Here is a 20,466-nt window from a genome sequence, read left to right as displayed (position 1 = left end):
AAAATATTATATCGAATTGAATACAAATATTTAACAAATAATAATTATTATACAAATCAAATATATAAATGTATTTTTTACAAATGACTATGTAGCGAGGTGTAATATATAGAAGTAATAAACACTTTTACGATTTAATAACAACTATACTATACTATAACGAACTAAGAAATAACAGCGAGAGACGAAGCGCGTTTAAGAAAGAGTGCGTAAGTGATTGACTGATCGATTGATTGACTGGAGCGACGATCTTGCCCTTAAATAGTTAGAGGAATCTTCTAGAGGCGGCGGCGGAACTCTCTAGAACATTCGACCGCCACACGCTTATATAGAGCGACGAATCTTCTAGAGGCGGTAGCGGCTGAACATTCTAGAACATTCGACCGCCACAACTACAAAAACTGTAAAATTAATTTTTTTCTATTGGCAAAGTACACAAAAACCTAACTCCTTATCGAAAAGAATCATTCGTGGTTTAAAGATTCCGTCCTCTCCTGTTACTAAATTTATGACATAACCAAGCCACTACTTCAAAGATGGAATATTTTCGTCCTTGTGCACAATAAAGTTTTTCTACTAACGTAATAGCGACAATATCCAACGCAATCCTACTTTTGAATAAATTGACCAGTAAAAATTTTATTTTAGTGTGTGCATAGGTTAAGTACTCACGTGTATATTATTCCTGTCCCTTAATTTAGATACGGGATATGATATGTTTTACATATCAATCACTTCAATTATCATTATTGTGGTTAATATACCATATGGGTTAAATGGTATTTATTTAACAATATATTAATTCAAATTAATTTAAAATTAAATTCCATCTATTGTCCGGTAATTTAGATAAGAATATGTCTTCAGATTATAATAATAAGAAGGGGAAATGGAATTAAGAAACATAGAATTTGATATTTAAATATTAATATAACTTCAAGTTAGAGGCTAATATCTCTTAATAAAACTTTAAAATACACATAAAAAAATATGTAATATGAGTTTTTACATACAGGAAAAATTTTAATTAGGTGACAATTTGTGAGTTAATTAACTTTTTTCCTGATGTCTCTAATCATGCAGGAGAAAGGAGTAGAGAGTGGACTGTATAAAATAAGTGATATGTATTCAAAAATTATATAACAATTAACTGTAATTGATCATAACAATTGACCTGTATTTTAATTTACTGAGCACTCTAATTAAATTTTAATTAAAGCTCTATTTAGAGTTATAAGGATTTTCGAAATTTTTTTATTGAGTAGCAGTATACCTTTTACACGTCATTTAACTATGAATTAGACACCAATTTCTAAATAACGTGCCCTTGAAAATATTTTTTTGCAGCAATTCATATAACTTAACTTTCCGATTTGTACACAAAAATCATATTTCATTCCTTGACTTTAAATACCGTACAAAGAAGGTAAGTTCTGAGGGCTATATTTATTTCAACGTTAAGTTCATTATATAAACTTAAAGTAAAGCTCTATTTAAAGATGACAAAAAATTATGTTTAAGCATATACAATTTTATAAATCATATAATTATTTAATTAGTCATGAAATGTAATTTTTTTTAGTTGAAGAAATCCTCCTGAATTTTCAATGTAAATAATAATTTATTTGACTTATATGCATTGGATTATACTAAAAATATTTTATTGTAACTTATTTATTACTTAGATATCGTTACGAATTCAGATTATTATAGTAAGTAGTAAAAAAATAAATACATACATTTTTGTATTTAAAAATTTAAATTACTTCAAGTTAATGACTACTTTGGTCTTTATAAAACTTAAAAATAAATCGTAGTACAGAGGGCTCGTGGCACAGTGTGGAAGTGGCATAGTTGGGACAAGTATAGATGATATCTGACAGTGATTAAAATCACTATTGTAAGAATCGCTTCGATGCAAATCTGTAGATAGTGTTTAATTTTAAGAATTGGTGGATTATTCCACAAGCAAAATTAACTCCTATATCTTTCATTACTACTAATTAGTAGTTCTATGATTTATAAGCATAATATATGAATAAATATCAATTATAGCATTTCAATGAATATAAATTGGATTATTATTAATTTAGTATTGTAATTTTTACGGCGAAATTATAAAAAAATTATAAAGTAGTTGTTATTTTTATGGGAAACATGTCTAAAAAATGAAGTGCTGGATACAAAACTTTTTAGAAGATAATTTGTTGTTAATTATGAATAAATGGTTTACAAGAAATATTCATCAGAGTTAAAAATATACTTTAAATATTTTGACTGAATGTTAGTAGGGTAAAGTAAAGAGTGCTAGGCCCCATCGCTTCAACCTAACCCAACCCAACCTCCCACTGATCAGTTTGTGGTAAAAAAATGCATTCGGGGTTATTAAATTTTACGTAAACTAACCTAATGCAATGGGAAGGGGAACGACGAAAACATCCTTCATCATGTCAGAAAGAAGGAGGGGTAATAAAAATTTAACCTAATGAAGGGGTTGGGATGAAACATGTAATTTTATATGAGAACAATTGCGATGCCGTCTTTGTATTATTAAAATCAAAGGTACCATTAGACAGTAATGATCACTGTGGTATGCATTTACTCTCCGATCGGTCGGTTAGGGAATAGGTGCAGCCAAATGTGGTTCTAAAATGAGACGTTACATTGAAATTATGACAAATATTTCTATGAGAACATAGCTATCATCGGTTACCAGACGCTTAGGTAAGCATATTTCTCTGGTAATCTGCCTAATTTTTAGAATAACAAATAAGCAAATGAATTTATTAAACCAAAACATCATCCCTTATAACTAAATTAGTTAAAAAAGTGTCAATAACTATACTCCTACCAATATCTTTATACTTTAGCCTATTATTTCAATACATAAATAATTTATTTTATTTTCGATTAAAGCTACTTCGCTTACATCTGTTTCATCACGTTAGGTGGCTTAGCGTTGTAGAGCAAACATCAGCTCGCTCAGGTCAAAAAGGTTACGAATGCAATTGATGAATACCCGTGATTTCACCGAAATCGATTCCGCGTTAGAGCGGAGGGCCGTTTGGTTTTAGCGGAAGAGCGTGGAAAATTTCGCAAGCTATCGAGATTTTTTGCGCGCCGTGAAACTCGACCTGGTCGTCAGACTCGCTGAAATCGTAGGTAACCATCTGATCAAGTATAATCTCAAATTGGAGGCCTCATACCATATACCGCGATCGGAAGCACCGCCCGAAGTCCGTGCCTTCAAGACATGGGCTAGGGCATTGCTATCCGATACGGATATCGGGTATGCGGTTGATGATGATTTTGAGGTTATGCTTGCCAAGGAAGGCACGTACTGAGTGGAGGGTAGCGGCATTACTTTATCGCATATCGACGGCTTTATGCTCAGTGTATACAAGTATACGCCCCTCGCAAGCTCATCATATATTCCGATTCCGCAAGAAATTAAAAATAGAAAAGCAATCAAAAAACAACCTGTTGTATATTGGGGAATCTGAAAAATCACATTACGTATACATTTTTGGAGGTTCGTGCGCAGCAAAAAAACCCAACATCATGACCGCATTTACACTTGTAAACGTTGATTCACTAGATTTCATGATATGCCTAAGAAGCATATTCTTTGAGATCAACATGCGTTGAAGCAACACAAGTGGATATACGGCAAGGACAAGCCTATTTTACTTGTTATGCCGGCAGAGGGCAGTAAGGTCGAATTTGATGCGTGGGTATAGTCTCAACGGTTACCATACGTCATCTACGCTGATTTTGAGGCCTTACTAGAGAAAACAGACGATCGTACTAGGGACTGTGCACACCTACCGTCCCATGATCTATGGGTTTATGGTGAAAACATCGGACGATATGTCCTCCAAGCTCCTCGAACTCTACGGTATACCACAATCACCGGTAATATACCGTGGGTCCGAGGATCGCGAAGAGGTCGCCAAGACATTTGTGATGGCTGTAACTGAAGTGACGGGCAACATTTCTAAATTGTTGCGCAGAACCAACGTTCCCATCCAAATGTCTGTCGATGGTGTGCACAGGAATGGGGAGAAAGCGGTATGTGACTTATACCGCACGGCATTCAAGCATTCCAACCCCAAAATCTTATACCAGTGTCATCTATCGGGCCGATTCAGACAGACGTTGTGGAATGCATGAAACCAGAAAGTGAAGACGGTCAACTTTGTGCCGTGTTTCTTGCACAATCTTTCAGGTTATGACGCGCTTTTTCTTGTCACTGAATTAGGGTACGACGACTAAAGGATTTCGGTCATACCGAATTCCCAGGAATTATATTTTGGTCACAAAATACGTGACAAAACTTTTCCATACGGTTCGTCAACACCTTTCGGTTCATGACCTCCTCCCTGTCCACTTTGGCCGGTAATCTAATGACGCCCAATTTCATTTAATTCCGGGAGAAGACCAAGGTGTTCCACCCCGAAGACATGCCGTTGGTGACACGTAAGGGTATATACTCCTGCGAGTACAATGATAATTGGGCTAAATTGGACAAAATAGATCTACCACCTCAGGACCCTTTCTATAGTCAGTTGAGTGAGTCTAATATCGATGACGACGACTATAGACATGCCATGGAGGTGTGGAACCGTTTCAGCTGCTCAACCCACGTTGAGTACAGCATCCTGTACCTTAAGCTGAACCTTAAGCTCTTGTTTGTACATATAATTATATTAGTGGTATTTCTTATCAGTTGTTTAGGAATTCTTGAATACGTCTACATTGTGTTGCCCTCGGTAAAAATAATATGTCAGAAAAAAATTCGAATAAACAAGTGAAAATAGTTAATGCATTATACTTGCACCAATATGCTAGGAAGAAGAAGGGTAATGGATTTAATTTGAAACATCAAAAAAAATTAACATCAACACTACCCAAGCAACGTGCTTTCAGCGACTTAGATACTATAAAATATGCTGAGTCATTCGGAATCAATCATTTTCGCGGCGTCTTTTTAAGAGATAAGTTGCCTGTCAAACCCAAAACATACGAGAGTACAATTGTTAATTTGGATATTGAACGTGGAAAAGGAACGCATTGGGTAACGTATTTCAAGAAAAGTAAGGACGTGGTGTATTTTGACTTTTTTGGAAATTTACCTCCTCCGCTGGAACTTGAAAAATATTTCACTGGATTCCGCGTGAAACACAATTATAATCAGAAATAAAAATATAACACAAACATTTGCGGTCAGCTGTGTTTAAAATTTTGCCCTACCAATTAGTAAAAGACAAGCCTGGACCATGAAAAGATTTGTTATTGTAGCTTTTCAAGTGGACAAAAAAACAAAATAAGCAAAGGTTTTATAGATTTGACCATTGTATAAAGTATACTTGAACTCGAAATCGTACCCTTACGACAACTTGCGAATGGACTTTGCGAATGATATGTTTGCTGTACCATATCACATGTATGCCCAATACCAAGAGGTGATCTATGAAAAGTATATGGCGTTTCCTATGATAATAAAAATAGAATTCAAGACAACTACTACAATCATTGTCATTGACTGTTCATGACAAAACGAAAAATTAAAAAATTCACCAGTAGATATTAGATTAAAATTTGAATCTGATGAAAATTTTCTGACCATTACTACAGCATAATGCTTAATTATACACGCAAAAATGTTTGAATATAATCCTATGGATAATGAATAAAGTTCATAAAATATTTTAATTTATTTTTTCTAAAAATAATGTAAAACTTTTTATTTATGAAACACTAATGATTAGTTAAAAATATATAATTTCTATTAAAAAAATGAGTTATTTATATATGTACCTTAACTTTATTATATTTTATTCATTTAGTACATAAATTGAAAGCGGATAATTTAAATAATAAAATATTATCTAAAAATAAAATGTATACGACAGTGATCATTACTGTCTGATGATACCTCTGATTTTAATAATACACAGACGGCGTCGCAATTGTTCTCATATAAAATTACATATCGCCTACGACCGGTCGGTGAGTGAGCGGGCGAGGCAGCGGCTCTCGTTTAACAATAAATACGATATAGCAATGTACTTATGGACCAATGGAGTAAGTTCTTGTATATGGGGTTGCGGAACATCAAAAAACGTGGACTCAACGCGTACTTTACGTACTTTCAAGGATTAACGCGTAACTACTCAGGAAAATTATTTTATTTTTCCGCTTAATAATCCATTTATTACATACAATCTATAAGAGTGCGGCTAGTTGTGTTAGTTTACGTCGGGTTTCATTCCCACCCCTCCCTTTAAGACTATTTATGTAGAGTTCTCATTACTCCATCCTTCTTTAAGGCATGATAAAGGAAGAAAGCCCCTCGCATCATAGTTAGATTACGTAGGATTTAATACCCCCCGAAAACACTCCTTTGCCACAAAACCGTGCGTTTGTTGAATGAGTGAGGTGGGGGCAATTACCTCTAATTTAACCAACTAATGATATTCAATTATATTTATCTTGAATTTTTTTTTCACCTCAATATGATTAAGAAAAAAATGCAAAAAAAGTTATTTCGTCCGACGGTATTCGAACTTCGTATTCGTATTGTAAAATATACAATGTAGGTTCCGTGCAAAACAAATAGATAAAAATAACTATATAAGCTAGTTAAAAAGTTCATTCATTATGATAGTTTTAAGAAAAAAAGTGAGAAAAAGTAAAAGAATACTGATTTGTAAAATTGAGAGCTGAGGAAAAATGGCAATATACACAAAGATAATACATCAAAGTAAAATAATATCTTTTCAAATTCGCAGGGAAGCTTTTTGCTTCCTATATTACATGGAATATAACTTTTTAAGGCATATGATGTAAAAGAAAATTTTTGTGATAAAAATAATTGTTTGTGTACCTCTATTTGTGTTTCTCTAACCCCCGCCATTTGACTAAAGAATAGACACGCATTTGTAAAAAAAATCTTGAATTGAATAAATATTTGCAGCAATTCAAATAACCTAACTTTACGATTTGTATATAATATTTGTAATTAATTCCTTAACTTTGATGATCGTAAAAAGAAAAGAAAAAAATTAGTATAATTTAATAAAGACTCTATTTAAACATTTCTGAAACATTTTCAAAATCTGCGAAAGAAAAAAGGTTATTAATATAATTAAATATTTCTGCAGAAATTACGTTAAAACATAGAAAATATTATACATATAATGTAAATTTTTATTATTATTAAATAACTTGCACTTAGGTGACACAAGTAAATATCAATTTGGTTAACTTATTTATAAGTTAATCCATTTATACATTTATTCAGTGGATATTACTAAAATATTTTATTTTAACTTTTTTGATATTTAGATTATAATGGGACTTTTCAAGAATCGAGTAAGTATTTAAGAAGCAATATTGGACTGTTTATCTAAGAGAATTTTTTAGGCCCACATAATAATTGTAATGTATCTTTATTGGCAGCTTTTCCCCGTTATTTAACTATAGATTAGACACTAATTTGTAAAAAATATCCATCTTGGAAATTTTTTTTTGCTACAATTTATATAACTTACATAATTAAATTATATTATAATATATATTCTATCCTCGACTTTTTCAGAAATTTTTTGTGGCTTTTGAGTTTAATATTTTTTAGTATAATTTAAATTTTAGTTAATTCAAAATTAGAACTTAACTTTTCGGTTTGTACACAAATATCGTATTTTATTTCTTGAGTTTAAAGACAATACAAATAAAATAAATTTTGGGGAAAATATTTATTTGAACGTTGCGTTTATTATATAAACTTAAAGTAAAGCTCTATTTAAAGATGTCAGAATATCTGAAACTTTTTTTAAAAAAAAACATGAAAAATTTTATTAATATGCAGAAATGTTCGTACAAAAATTACTGTATAGGCAGGTTTATCGTGAGATATTCAATAACAATACGTTAAAGCATATTCAATTTTATAAATATAGAGTTAATCATAAAATATAATTTTTTTTTAGTTAATAAATTGGTCGAAGAATTGAATAGTAAATAATAATTAAATTGATTTATATGCATTGGATAATACTTTAAATGTATTATGTTCACTTATTTGTTATTTAGATATCAATACGACTTCAGATAATACTGGTAAGAAGGTACAATGTAATTAGACGATAGAAAGTAGTTGTAACATTATTGTGTTATCATTAATTATCCACATCAGAGATTAAATACACATAGATAGCCTACGCCGTATATAATTATATACGTAGATATATATATTAATCACATCTAATAGTACATAATAATAAAATATATTACTATGGACTATTGGATGTGCATAAATGCTTGTTTCAAATATTTAGTTTATTTTATAATAGTATCCCGTTAGATTTACGTATGTATAAATAATAACTAAGTATTAAACATTAATTGCCCAGATTTGAATTTTTAATAGCTTTTAGCTTCGATGCGATGCTGAGAAGGTATTGGTTTTACTAAGATGTGTTTATTTATTTATTTATTTATTTTTTTTTTTTGTGTCTGTTACCAATTTTTCTCAGCTCTCACCGAACGGATTTCTTTCAACGATACGTCAAAAGATCACAAATCGTATCTAGTCGAAAATATTACACTCAAAAATTGAAAAAATTTCTCTCGTTCCACGTAAATGAGGGAAACCTCCAAAAAAGTTACAAATTTAAAAATCCCTAATTTTCGAAATTTTTTCAATTTTTTTTACTAAAAACTGTCGTAACTTTTTCAAAAATGAACATATCAATATAATTTTTTTTTTTAAGATGCTTGATGTCTTTGTCTATCATTTGGTATATATTTTTTGTAAATTTGAAACTTAACCTGCCCACAGGGGGGGATTTAAAATAACAACTTTTTTACAAAAAATTAACTTTTTCAACTTACCTTTTGAAAATGTTCCTGAAGGTCTGACACTTTTATATATATCTTAAATTAAAGCTAATGTAATGTACTTTATTATGAAAAAAAAAATTTGACCTCTGAACTTGTCTTTGTGGTGAAAATGGTTAACGAATGCTATTTTTGTGTGAAAATTCTCGATTTTATATTTTACATTTTTTACTTTAAAAGGCTATAACTTTTTATAAAATGTATGGATTAATACAATTTTTTTATGAGAAATAATATTTTTTAATAATCCCTTTTTAATTCGACATGCTTTATCTTAATCAGAATATTAATAAGGAAGTAGCAGATCATGTAGCTTTTGGAATAATATACCAATTTTTTAAAATTAAACACTATCTAAAGATTTGCATCGAAGCGTTTTTTTTTTGTGATTTTAATCACTGTCAGATATCATTATACTTGATCCAAATATGCCACGTCACCACTGTGCTGCGACCCCCCTGTGCTGGGTTTTTTATATTACTTATGCTCAATAGCTTTTAAATTGAAATATCATATATCAAATTTCCAAACCGTTATTATTAAATATTTAATATTTTTTGAGAGGCTAAAAAGCAATATATCAACAAGTATAAATTACAAAAAATCGTTTGCCAATAATCTGATATATCTGTATTAGAAGTTATAGTGATCTTATAACAAAGGATTCGATTTACGATATAGCAATAAACAGTCATAATGGAACACAAATTTTAATTACATTTACGTCAAAGATGTTTCAGTATTTTATTAGAACGACGAAATTATAAAATTAAAATTATTAATAATTAATTATAAATGTTCACGAGCTTGTGACGGCGGTAACATAACAAAAGAGAACGACATAAAGAAGAAGGCGAGAGATCAAACATCAACCGTCATCGGTCAACTAGTTGTTGGTGGTAGACCAGCGTTGTCAATATATATATGGCACAGATCGCGTAATTTTCTTTAAATCACCGTATAGGACTGTACGAACAAAAAGTATTACATTTATACTGTTTGCATATATTATATTTTATCATTATAATACTTATAATTTAAACATAAATGATAACTATTGAAATTTTGTTTAATAAATTATTTGGTTATAGTATTAGATTGCTCAGGATAAATTGCACAAACATTTTCTATTATTCATTATTTAAAACATACATGCCCTTACCTCATTAGATTAATGAATTACTGAGCAATTGGGTTATAGAATATGAAGTTTTATTTATTTTTATTAATAATATTTATTCATATTATTTTTGATCCGGTTACCTTGATAGTAGTTATCATTCAAGTTTAAATTATAAATATTTGATAAAATATAATATATGCAACCAGTAATAATGTAATATTTTTTGTTCGTACAGACCTATACGGTGATTTAAAGAAAATTACCGGGTCTGTGCCGTATTAAATGTTGACAACGCAGTTCCACCACTATCAACTAGTTGACCGATGCCAGTTGATGTTTGATCTCGTGCCCGCTTCTTTACGTCGTTCCTTTTTGTTATGTTATCGCCGACACAGGCTCGTAAACATTTGTTATTAATTACTAAACATTTTTATTTTATCATTTCTTCCTTCTAATATATTACTGATACTTGACGTAAATGATATTAAAATTTGTGTTCCATTATTTAACTGTTATATCGTAAATCGAATTCTTTGTTATCAGATCACTATAACCTCTAAATACATATAAATAGGCCGCGGTAAACAGATTATTGGAAAACAATTTTATGTTATTTATACTTGTAGATATAGTGCTTTTTAGCCTCTCGAAAAATATTAAATATTTAATAATAACGGTTTGGAAATTTGATATATGGTATTTTAATTTAAAAGTTATTGGGCATAATTAATATAAAAAAGCTAATTAAAATTCAAATCTGGGCAATTAATGTTTAATACTTAGTTATTATTTATACATACGTAAATCTAACGGGATACTATTATAAAATAAATTAAAGATTTGAAACAAGCATTTATGCACATTTAATAGTCCATAATAATATATTTTATTATTATGGACTATTAGATGTGATTATTATACATATCTTCATATAGTAAAACAAATACAAATATAAGAGTTCTGTGGTATTTGGGCACAACTCCCATTTCTTCCCTTACAACCACCTACATAAAACCACGCCTTCTCCTTACCCCCTCCCCCATCGTGACCTTGACCACGCACCTCCACCACCACTAGACTACGCACAACCACCACACATTCGGAGTGTAAGACGGGTGCCCTATAATCTCCTATTTCACTCTACTTATGACCGTGCAACATAACAAAATAATTCGAAATTAAATTTACGATATATTCTGAGCAATCTAACACTATAACCAATTACCATATTTTTCCATGATTTTGACATTCCGACCGTACAAAGAGTCAAATTACCGTATGATCCGGACCGGGACCGTATGGTTCGCAATGCTGTGGTGCACATTTTTGTTATAATTTACAATCAAAAAGGTATATGAGTAGGAACAATTCATAACACAAATTCACGACCAATACTTACGACACATAAATTTACAAACAATAATAACTCATGCAATATTCAAAAGTAACACTGGTTGACTAGGTAAGATACTGTCTGGGGGCAGCCAAATGTATTAAATGTGCACTTGTTTTTTGTAATTATTGTCTTATCTTAGTTAGTGATTTACCGGCATACTGGTTAATATCGTTAGTAATAAAAAAAGAACGACACATTATTCGTTATTACGTTATAGCTACAAAGATAGCATTTTGGAAATAATTATGGATATTGGGTATTCGTTATCACAATAAAACATATTTATGTTATAATAGTTGAACCAGCTATTCCTCCAGACTCCTACCATCCTCCACTATTCTTATTATTTCCACGCTCCTCTCCCAGTCCTTCCCCTTAAATTATTTCCTCCTTTTATGGTTTTTCGAATGCCAATTATAATCTCATACTTTCCGACTTTCTCAACTCCTTTAATTGGGAAAAAACCTTCATGGGTTTAGATGCCGATATTGCTATGAACACTTTTTATGATGCTTTGTACACTTCTATGCTCCTTTATGTTCCTAAAATTACTGTCCGTCCCTCTACCTTCCCACCGTGGTTTAAAACTGAACTAAAAAGACTAATATCGTTAAAGCGTCAAGCACATTCTAAGTATAAATCCTCCCTTTCACTAGCTGACTGTCGTCATTTCTCTTTATGTCGAGCTCGCTCTAAATTTCTTTCCAAGAAATCTCATTACGAATTTCTTGCTCGCTCTGAATCAAATCTTAAACTCAATCCATGTTTTTTTTTTTTGGAAATTGGTACGTAAGCATCGTTCTGCTTCATTTATTCCCAGTTAAGACTCTAGTAATACAAACCCTATAGAACCAGCTAATCTCTTCTTCAAATACTTTTCTTCTGTTTATACCCCGGTTTCTGTCACTCCCTCTCCAATTAGTCTTTCCCATTTTAAGTTATCTCTTCCTTCCAGCGTACATGTGTCCGTAATTGAGTTACACAAATCATTTCAATCTCTCCGTAATATAAAATCTCTCGGTCGTGGTGGTCTTCAGGGTGATTATTTATTTAAATTACAAGATGTAATTGTCTGGCCTCTCTCATTAATTTTTAATAAATCTCTTAGTGCTGGAATTTTCCCCTCTGTTATAAAACTTGGCTCAATTACTCCTCTATCTTTAATTCTGGCGACCCTTCTCATATTTTAAATTATCGTCCTATTACCATACTTTCTTATCTCTCCAAGTTATTTGAAAATGTTGTCTTAAATACTATTCGCCCTTCCTTAAATCACATACTCATACTTGAACAGCATAGTTTCCGTCCAAACCACTCTTCTCTAACATGCAACCTAGTTTTAACCTATTATATTTTTGAGTCATTTCGCCTTCATAATAAGGTTGATGTGATCTACACCGATTTCGCTAAAGCTTTTGATCGTGTTGATCACTCCTTACTAATAAGCGCTTTAGACAATCTAGATATCAGCGAACCTTTTTTTTCATGGCTTCGTTCCTATCTACTGGGTCGATCCCAATTCATTTCAGTCTACGGTGCTTATTCCGGTGTCTTTTCTCTTTCGTCAGATATCCCCTTAAGTGCTGTTCTCTCCCCTCTCCTTTTTTCCTTATTTGTAAATTCTTCACCACGTCAAACTACTAATTTTTGCCGATGATATGAAACTATATTGTTGCATTAATTCATTGTCCAATTGTCTTATTCTCTAATCAGATCTTGAATCTTTAGTTATGTAGGACGAGTCCCTAGGTCTTTTCCTTAACATTAACAAATGACTTTTTCACGCCAAAGTGACCCTATTTACTTTTCCATGATATTCCTCTAAAATTTGCTGGCAATTCTGTTCGTGACCTAGGTTTTACCCTTACTCGTATCCAGTGACCTATAAAACACATAGAAGAAATTTCTTGCTAAGTATTGAAAATCCTGGGTTTTGTTTTTCGCATAACCTAGGAGTTCCACATGGTTTCTTCCCTTAAATCATTATATTGTAGCCTAGTTCGTCCGGTTCTTGAATATGGCTGTGTTATATGGGACCCACATTCTTCTGGTGCCCGTGATATGTTAGAACTTGTACAGCGTAAGTTCCTACGTTTCGTTTCTTCCAAATTCTCTATCCAACATCCTCCTCATAATTATGTTCCTATTCTTCATTTCCTCAACTTCTCTATTCTTGTTGATGAAGGCATTCTTTAAAGCTCTCATTTTTAACAGGTCTCCTCTCAGGTACTATTGATTCCCCAGATTTATTATCACTCATAAACTTTAAAGTTCCTCTTCGCTATACTCGTTCAAATATTCCTTTCATTATTCCCTATTCATCCACAAACTACCTCCTCAATTCTCCTATAATGATGAGAAAAGCTAACACGGACTCCTCCTTTATAATGCCGTAGTTCAAGTTTGAGTTACTAGTTCAATATATTTTATAGTTACTCTTATATTTATTTGTCACTTTCAACTTAAATGATCTTTGTGTGTTTACTTAAAACTTTTTAATTAAATATTCTTTTGTAAATACCTTTTTTCAATTGTAATGTACTAAAAATTTACAAATATTATATTGGGCAAGTCCCGTTTAATAAATAAATAAATAAATAGTTATTGTTTCAAGTTATTAATAAAATATTGTATTTCTTAGGAACATCCATTATGCCATTTGAAGTATCTAACGATTGTGAGTAAAATAGTACATATTTATATTCTATGACAAGTTTATATTAGGAAAATAATTTTAATCTGGTTTATCAATAGATATTCATTAAAATTGCGTTTATATATTTAAAAGTTTGAACATATAAAATTAAACATATCATTTATTTTTTTTAGTAAATATCTTGGCCGAAAATATAAGAAGTAAATAATAATTTTATTTATATCCAATGGATATTACTAAACATTATTATTTTAATTCTTTTGTTATTTAGTTATCAATAGGACACCTTATAATGGTAAGAAGAGGAAATGAAATATATACGCATAGAATATTTTATTTAGACCTTAATGTGACTTTAAGTTCTAGGCTAATTTTTCTTAGAATTTTTTTTGTTTAAAGAATGTTTAATTTGACGGCTAACTTTCTCATAGTGGAACAATAATTCTTCATTTTATTTTCATACTATTAGTACAAAAGAAAAGTTTTTTGTTTAAAAAAAATTAAAATAAAATGTATTTATTTTTAGCTCATGACTTAAGTGAGGTTATAAGAAGTAAATAATAATTTAATTGATTTATATGCACTGGATCATGTTAATTGTATATTATTTTAACTTATTTGTTGTTTAGTTATGAACGCGATTGCAAATAATATAGGTAAGAGGGGAAAATGGAATTAACATGCATAGAATTTGTTGTTTAGATCTCAATATGACTTCATATTAGACGCTAATTTTTCTTATGTAAAATTGGAAAATATAGCGTTTGAAAATAACATATGTTATGTTATAAAAAGTATTGTTTTACGATATTAATAAACATCGCATTTCTATTCATTTTTATTCAACCTGTTCTATGTATACAGAATAGGTTTAAAAATAGCTTATTCAATGTTTAAATATATGTTTAGATGACTATTCTCCAGTTTTGAGTAAGTATTTAACTAAAGAATTTTAAAGTGAATATAATACTTTTTTTTAAATTCTTTAATTTCATTTTCAAAAATGTTCCGGGATATTGGACAAATTGAATCGTATGGAACATTAAAGCTTTTTGATTGTTTTTTGATATTTATTTAGTTAATTGATTTTAAAGCCAATAGTTACATTTTTTTTTTTAAAGTCATTAATTTTTTATTTCTTGTATCTCATTCAAAAACACTAATTATAATGCATTTTTAATATACTAGAGACATCAAACTTCTTTTGGTGTGCTATTCATGAAGATCTAATGAGAAACCTTAGCATAGAAAGCAGTGGTACGAATAGAGCTAAAATGCAGGGGGTGCTAAAATTATAAAGTCTCACAAATCCGTAGGGGCAGCAGCTACGCAGCAATCAACCACATTAATATAGATATTTGTATAATTATTTAATGCCTGTATTAATGATAACGGTTTATAGATGGCTGTATAACGATTATACATATTTAATTGGTAACTTAATATTGAAATGTCCAAATATATGCAAAATAACGATTATATTTGTTAAAAATAATTTTTTGGTTTACGTTGGTGATCTCTTTTAAACTCGTCCCGTACTTAATAAGAATTGGAACACTGGTCAAAAAGTTGATATCAATTAGTTATTTATTTATTTATTTAATTTCTTAAGTTAATTGTAAAAACATTTATTACTATGCTCTAGCACTTATATTATACACGTTTTATTTTTATTTACTTAATTCGTAATACATATTAATTAGCATAGAGGGAGATGCTAATATGCCAATTCTACTCGTTGGTATACTGGAGCTACAGATGTCGAACTAATAAAGAGCAGTTGTGTTTCAGTGGCTATTACAGACTTAGTTTTCGATACTATCAATTTGTCCTATCTATATTATTAATAACTTAACTTATTTTATTCAACAACTCGTCTGTCGCCAATTTTTATCATAGCCAACCAACTAACGTCGTACTTGAATGTACCTACTAACCAAGTATAATAGGAATCAGGTCAGACTCATTGTATATTTCAAATGACTTAATTTACTGAAAAATTAATATATAACTTTACTTGGTAGTTTATATAAATCAAATGTTTCACTAGTTAAAAAGGTACACGTTTGCTTGGATCTCTTTTAGATAATTAAAACTCAATTAAGAAGATAGGAACAATATTTGGGTCGTATAACTTCCAATTCTTTGTTTTGCCAACGATCACCAACTATTGAGCGAAACCCTAGCACAATACAAGTTTAACGAGAAATATGTCTTTTTATAGTTAAATTGACTATTAAATTCAGGGATGGAAAACGGCATGCATAATTTTATAATTATAATGTTTCAAACAAACTTTTAATCAAATTAAAGTCAAAAAAAAAAAAAACAAGTATAGTGGGTTCGCAATACAGTTGTGACAAATATAGAAGATATCTGACTGTGATTAATATCAGTATCATAAAAATTATTTCCATTCGAAAATGTTAAACTTTACAGTAATTTGTATATTAGTAATTTTTCAATTATTAATATAAATATATTAAATTTAAAATTGCACGACCAATTTCTCATTATGGAATAATATGTCTCCATTGAATTCTTATACTAAGCATACCATAGGAAAGTTTATTATCCTTAAGTTATTCGGTTAAAATTTTATTAGGACAGTAATTTAAAAATAAAGTTATAGCAATTATAAAATGAAATAAAAAAAATTGAAAATGCCTTTTTTTACAGTATCAAACTTTTGAGATATTTTATATAATGTTTAAAATTAAATAGAGTTTTTCAAATATTTGGTGCTGATAAGTTAAACTAGATTACGAATGTTATTTTGAAGCATAACTATCAAAATCAGTCTAGATTTGCATGGACAAATATTAAAAATAATCACATGATTGTAAAACCAGTAATATCTTATTTTTTGTTTGCCTACAATAATACTATCCATTTGGGGCAGGTTTAGCTTAAAGATGTCAGTATTTTCAATAATATGTCAAAATCTAAGAATGAAAAACGTTATTAATATGCAAAAATATAAAATTTAACATATAATGTATTTTTTTTAGTTAATACCTTGGCCGAAGCTATGAGAAGTAAATAATAATTTGATTTATAACATCTGGATATTACTAAAAATATATAATTTTAACTTATTTGTTATTTAGATATCAATACGACTTCAGAAAATACTGGTAAGATTGGAAAATGGAATTAACATACATACAAATTAATTGTTATTCAGATCTTAATATAACCTCAAGTTAGAGGCTAATTTTCCCTACGTAAAATTTGAAAATAACATATTTATGTTTTAATAAGTATCGTCTTAGGTTATTAATTAATATAGCATTTCAAATAAACCTATTCTATGTAAACAGAATAGGTTTAAAATTAGATTATTCAGCGTTTTTTCGTTTAAATGACAATTCTCGAATTACAAGTATGTACTTAAATAAAAAATTTTAAGTTGTATAATATACAATTTATGTATATAATGCTTTTTTCAATTTCTAATGTCCTCGTTCAAACTTTCTACTATTTTACATTTCTATGAGTCAACAAAATCATAATATACATGCTCTTATCAATAGGATAATTTCTTAACGTAACAAATTAGACAACGTTGATTTTTATTTGATACACTAGAGTGAATCAAATAAGGTCTTAGTCTGTTAAGGTCTCAGATATATTTAAAACCTCAAATTGTTAATAATTTTTTTTCCATATTACATAATATTTTATTCAGATGATAGATAATTGTTTTTTATAGTAACAATATATTTTTTCTTTATACTATAATTATTTATCACGTGTACTACTGGCCCGCAAAGGTGTGATTTATTTTTTTGAAATTATTATTATTGGTATTAGTTTTTACTAAAAAACTATAAATAGTACATTAAAATTTTATTTTTGAATTTGTATGGGAAAAATAAACATTTTTGACAAAAAGTCTATTAGGAAAATATTTGTATCTTCATGCAATTAAATACAATGTTGAACTATTAATTGGATTACTTACACAATTTTACATTGAAGCAATTAAAGTTTTGTTTCGTATATATTTATTAAATTTATTTTTAGGTTCGATGCGAAGCTGAGAAGGTATTAGTTTTACTAAGATGTGTTTTTTTTTGTGTCTGTTACCACTTTTTCTCAGCTCTCACCGAACCGATTTCTTTCAATGATACGTCAAAAGATCACAAATCGTATCTAGTCGAAGACATTACCCTTAAAAATTGAAAAAAATTCCCTCGTTCCCCGTAAAAGGGGGAAACCTCCAAAAAAATTACAAATTTAAAAATCGCTAATTTTCGAAATTTTTTCAATTTTTTTTACTTAAAAGTGCCATAACTTTTTCAAAAATGAACATATCAATATAATTCTTTTTTATATAGATGTGTAATATCATTACCTTTCGTTTGGTATATTTTTTTCATAAATTTAACCTTAACCTGCCCACAATGGAGATTTAAAATGACAACTTTTTCAACTTAACTTTTGAAAATGTTCCGGAAGGTCTGACACTTTTATATATATCTTAAATTAAAGCTAATGTAATATTCTTTATTATGGAAAAAAAAATTTCGGACTTTATTTTATCTTCACGGTGAAAATGGCTACCAAATGCTATTATTGTGTGAAAATTCTCGATTTTATTTTTTACATTTTTAACTTTATAATGCTATGACATATTGAAAAGTGTATGGATCAACATTATTTTTTTATGAGAAATAATATTTTTTAATAATCCCTTTTTCATTCTACATACTTTATCTTAATTAGGATATTAATAATGAACTAGCAGATCATGTAGCTTTTGGAATAGTCCACCAATTTTTTAAAATTAAACAGTATCTAAAGATTTGCATTGAAGCGTTTTTGTTTTATATTGATTTTAATCACTGTCAGATATCATTATACTTGATCCAAATATGTCACGTCACCACTGTGCCGCGACCCCCCTGTGCTGGGTTTTTTTTTTACTATAATTATAATTATTAATATTTTTGTATTAAAATAACAGTATAAATTTATATTATGTTGTCTGATTAGGTGAAGATTAAGAAATACAATACAAGTAGCAAATTCTAAATGATAATATTTAATAATTATTCTATAAAATCATTATTTTGTAAAACTTACTTGTAAAATAAGATTATTTTCAACCACTTAAAAAATTTTTTTAAATAATTATTTATTAAAAATATTGTAAAATTATTTATTGTATTACAATGTAAAACTAAAATGTTTAACAAGAATTTCATTAAAATATATCAATAACTATTAATTTCGTAATAATGTGTAAATAAATAAAAAAAAGAACGTTTAAATAATGTGATTACTGAAATCATTTTGTAAAATGATATATTATATCATTAAGTATGATGTATGTAATAAACAAAAATGATTAGCAGTGGGTATTGGTATGAGGTATGTACGTTAAAATATAATAAGGGTAAAGATGGTGTGTTATCTCGGGGTCGAACTATTTTTAGTCATCAATTAATAAAATTTCCCTATCTCACTTATTATTATTCTTGTTAATTACGTGAATTTTTAAGAAGTAAAGCATGAAAATAAATATTTGCACTAACCTTTATATCCTTTTGTAGTTGACTAAGTTAATCTAATATCTAATAAACAAATTAAGTTTTATTAAAAATTCAAATGCCATTTATTATTGAATTAAAAACTCAAACATTTTATTAAATTAAAAATATGTGTCACCATTTAAAAAAACAAAGTTGACACCCTTACCAGGCATAAGGGATGAACTTAAAAAGTATTACATAGTTAATAATTCAAGAATAATGTGTAACTAAAGATAGTAATAAAAAAAAATTTTAAACTATTATTATTCTGTAAGTAATTGAGCGGGTTATGATAAAAAAATCACCCTATATAATATCATTAAGTATGATATATGTATATAGTGTCTTGCGTTTATTTCGATTAAATAGCTTTTGTGTGCATATTGGATTTAAGAAAAGATTTTCTATAATGGGACCTGCGTCTATTATGATTTGTTCCTCTTTTTTTATATTTTTTTTTCTTCTTCTTTTTTAGTATTCAATCTTGAGATTGGTTTGTAGCAATTCTCCACTCTTCCCTGTCTTCCCTTACATTCCTCTTTGTCTATTCATAAGAAATATACCCTTGGTACTCTATTATTTGTTGCATATATTCCATTTGTGGTCTTCCCCTAGCATTTTTTCCTTCCACGCAGCCTTCTATAATCAATCCTAACAACTCACCATGTCTCAATACATGTCCAATCCATTAATTTCTCCTTTTCTTAATAATGCTCCATAAAGATCTTCTCTCGGAAATTTTTTCTAATACTTCCGCTTTTGTTACCCTGCCGTCCAACTTATTTTGAGCATTCTTCTGAAACACCAAATCTCGAAAGCTTCTATTTTCCTCTGCTCTTCTTTGGCA

At 29.3% G+C, this 20,466-nt stretch overlaps 1 protein-coding gene across 4 annotated transcripts in view; it reads left to right on the top strand.

Moving 5' to 3' along the window:
- LOC126894276 (uncharacterized) overlaps window positions 1–19,306 on the top strand; it is a 121,143-nt gene extending 101,837 nt beyond the window's left edge. For 3 of the 4 annotated variants that reach the window (XM_050665173.1, XM_050665172.1, XM_050665170.1), the window contains 11 exons: window positions 8,098–8,124; window positions 14,065–14,100; window positions 14,253–14,279; window positions 14,351–14,374; window positions 14,606–14,632; window positions 14,709–14,735; window positions 14,989–15,009; window positions 17,091–17,117; window positions 17,190–17,216; window positions 18,109–18,129; window positions 19,081–19,306. In XM_050665173.1, the coding sequence (XP_050521130.1) occupies window positions 8,098–8,124; window positions 14,065–14,100; window positions 14,253–14,279; window positions 14,351–14,374; window positions 14,606–14,632; window positions 14,709–14,735; window positions 14,989–15,009; window positions 17,091–17,117; window positions 17,190–17,216; window positions 18,109–18,125 (260 nt within the window). In that variant the 3' untranslated portion in view covers window positions 18,126–18,129; window positions 19,081–19,306. The remainder of the gene's footprint in view (window positions 1–8,097; window positions 8,125–14,064; window positions 14,101–14,252; window positions 14,280–14,350; window positions 14,375–14,605; window positions 14,633–14,708; window positions 14,736–14,988; window positions 15,010–17,090; window positions 17,118–17,189; window positions 17,217–18,108; window positions 18,130–19,080) is intronic. The other variant, XM_050665171.1, reaches the window with a different exon arrangement.
- Window positions 19,307–20,466: the final 1,160 nt, after the last annotated feature.

Source organism: Daktulosphaira vitifoliae, unplaced genomic scaffold, assembly GCF_025091365.1.
Source record: "Daktulosphaira vitifoliae isolate Bord-2020 unplaced genomic scaffold, ASM2509136v1 Scaffold_1, whole genome shotgun sequence".
In the NCBI taxonomy this organism is placed as follows: domain Eukaryota; kingdom Metazoa; phylum Arthropoda; class Insecta; order Hemiptera; family Phylloxeridae; genus Daktulosphaira; species Daktulosphaira vitifoliae.
Note: the sequence above shows the minus strand (reverse complement) of the source record. Positions and strands in the feature narration are given on the sequence as shown.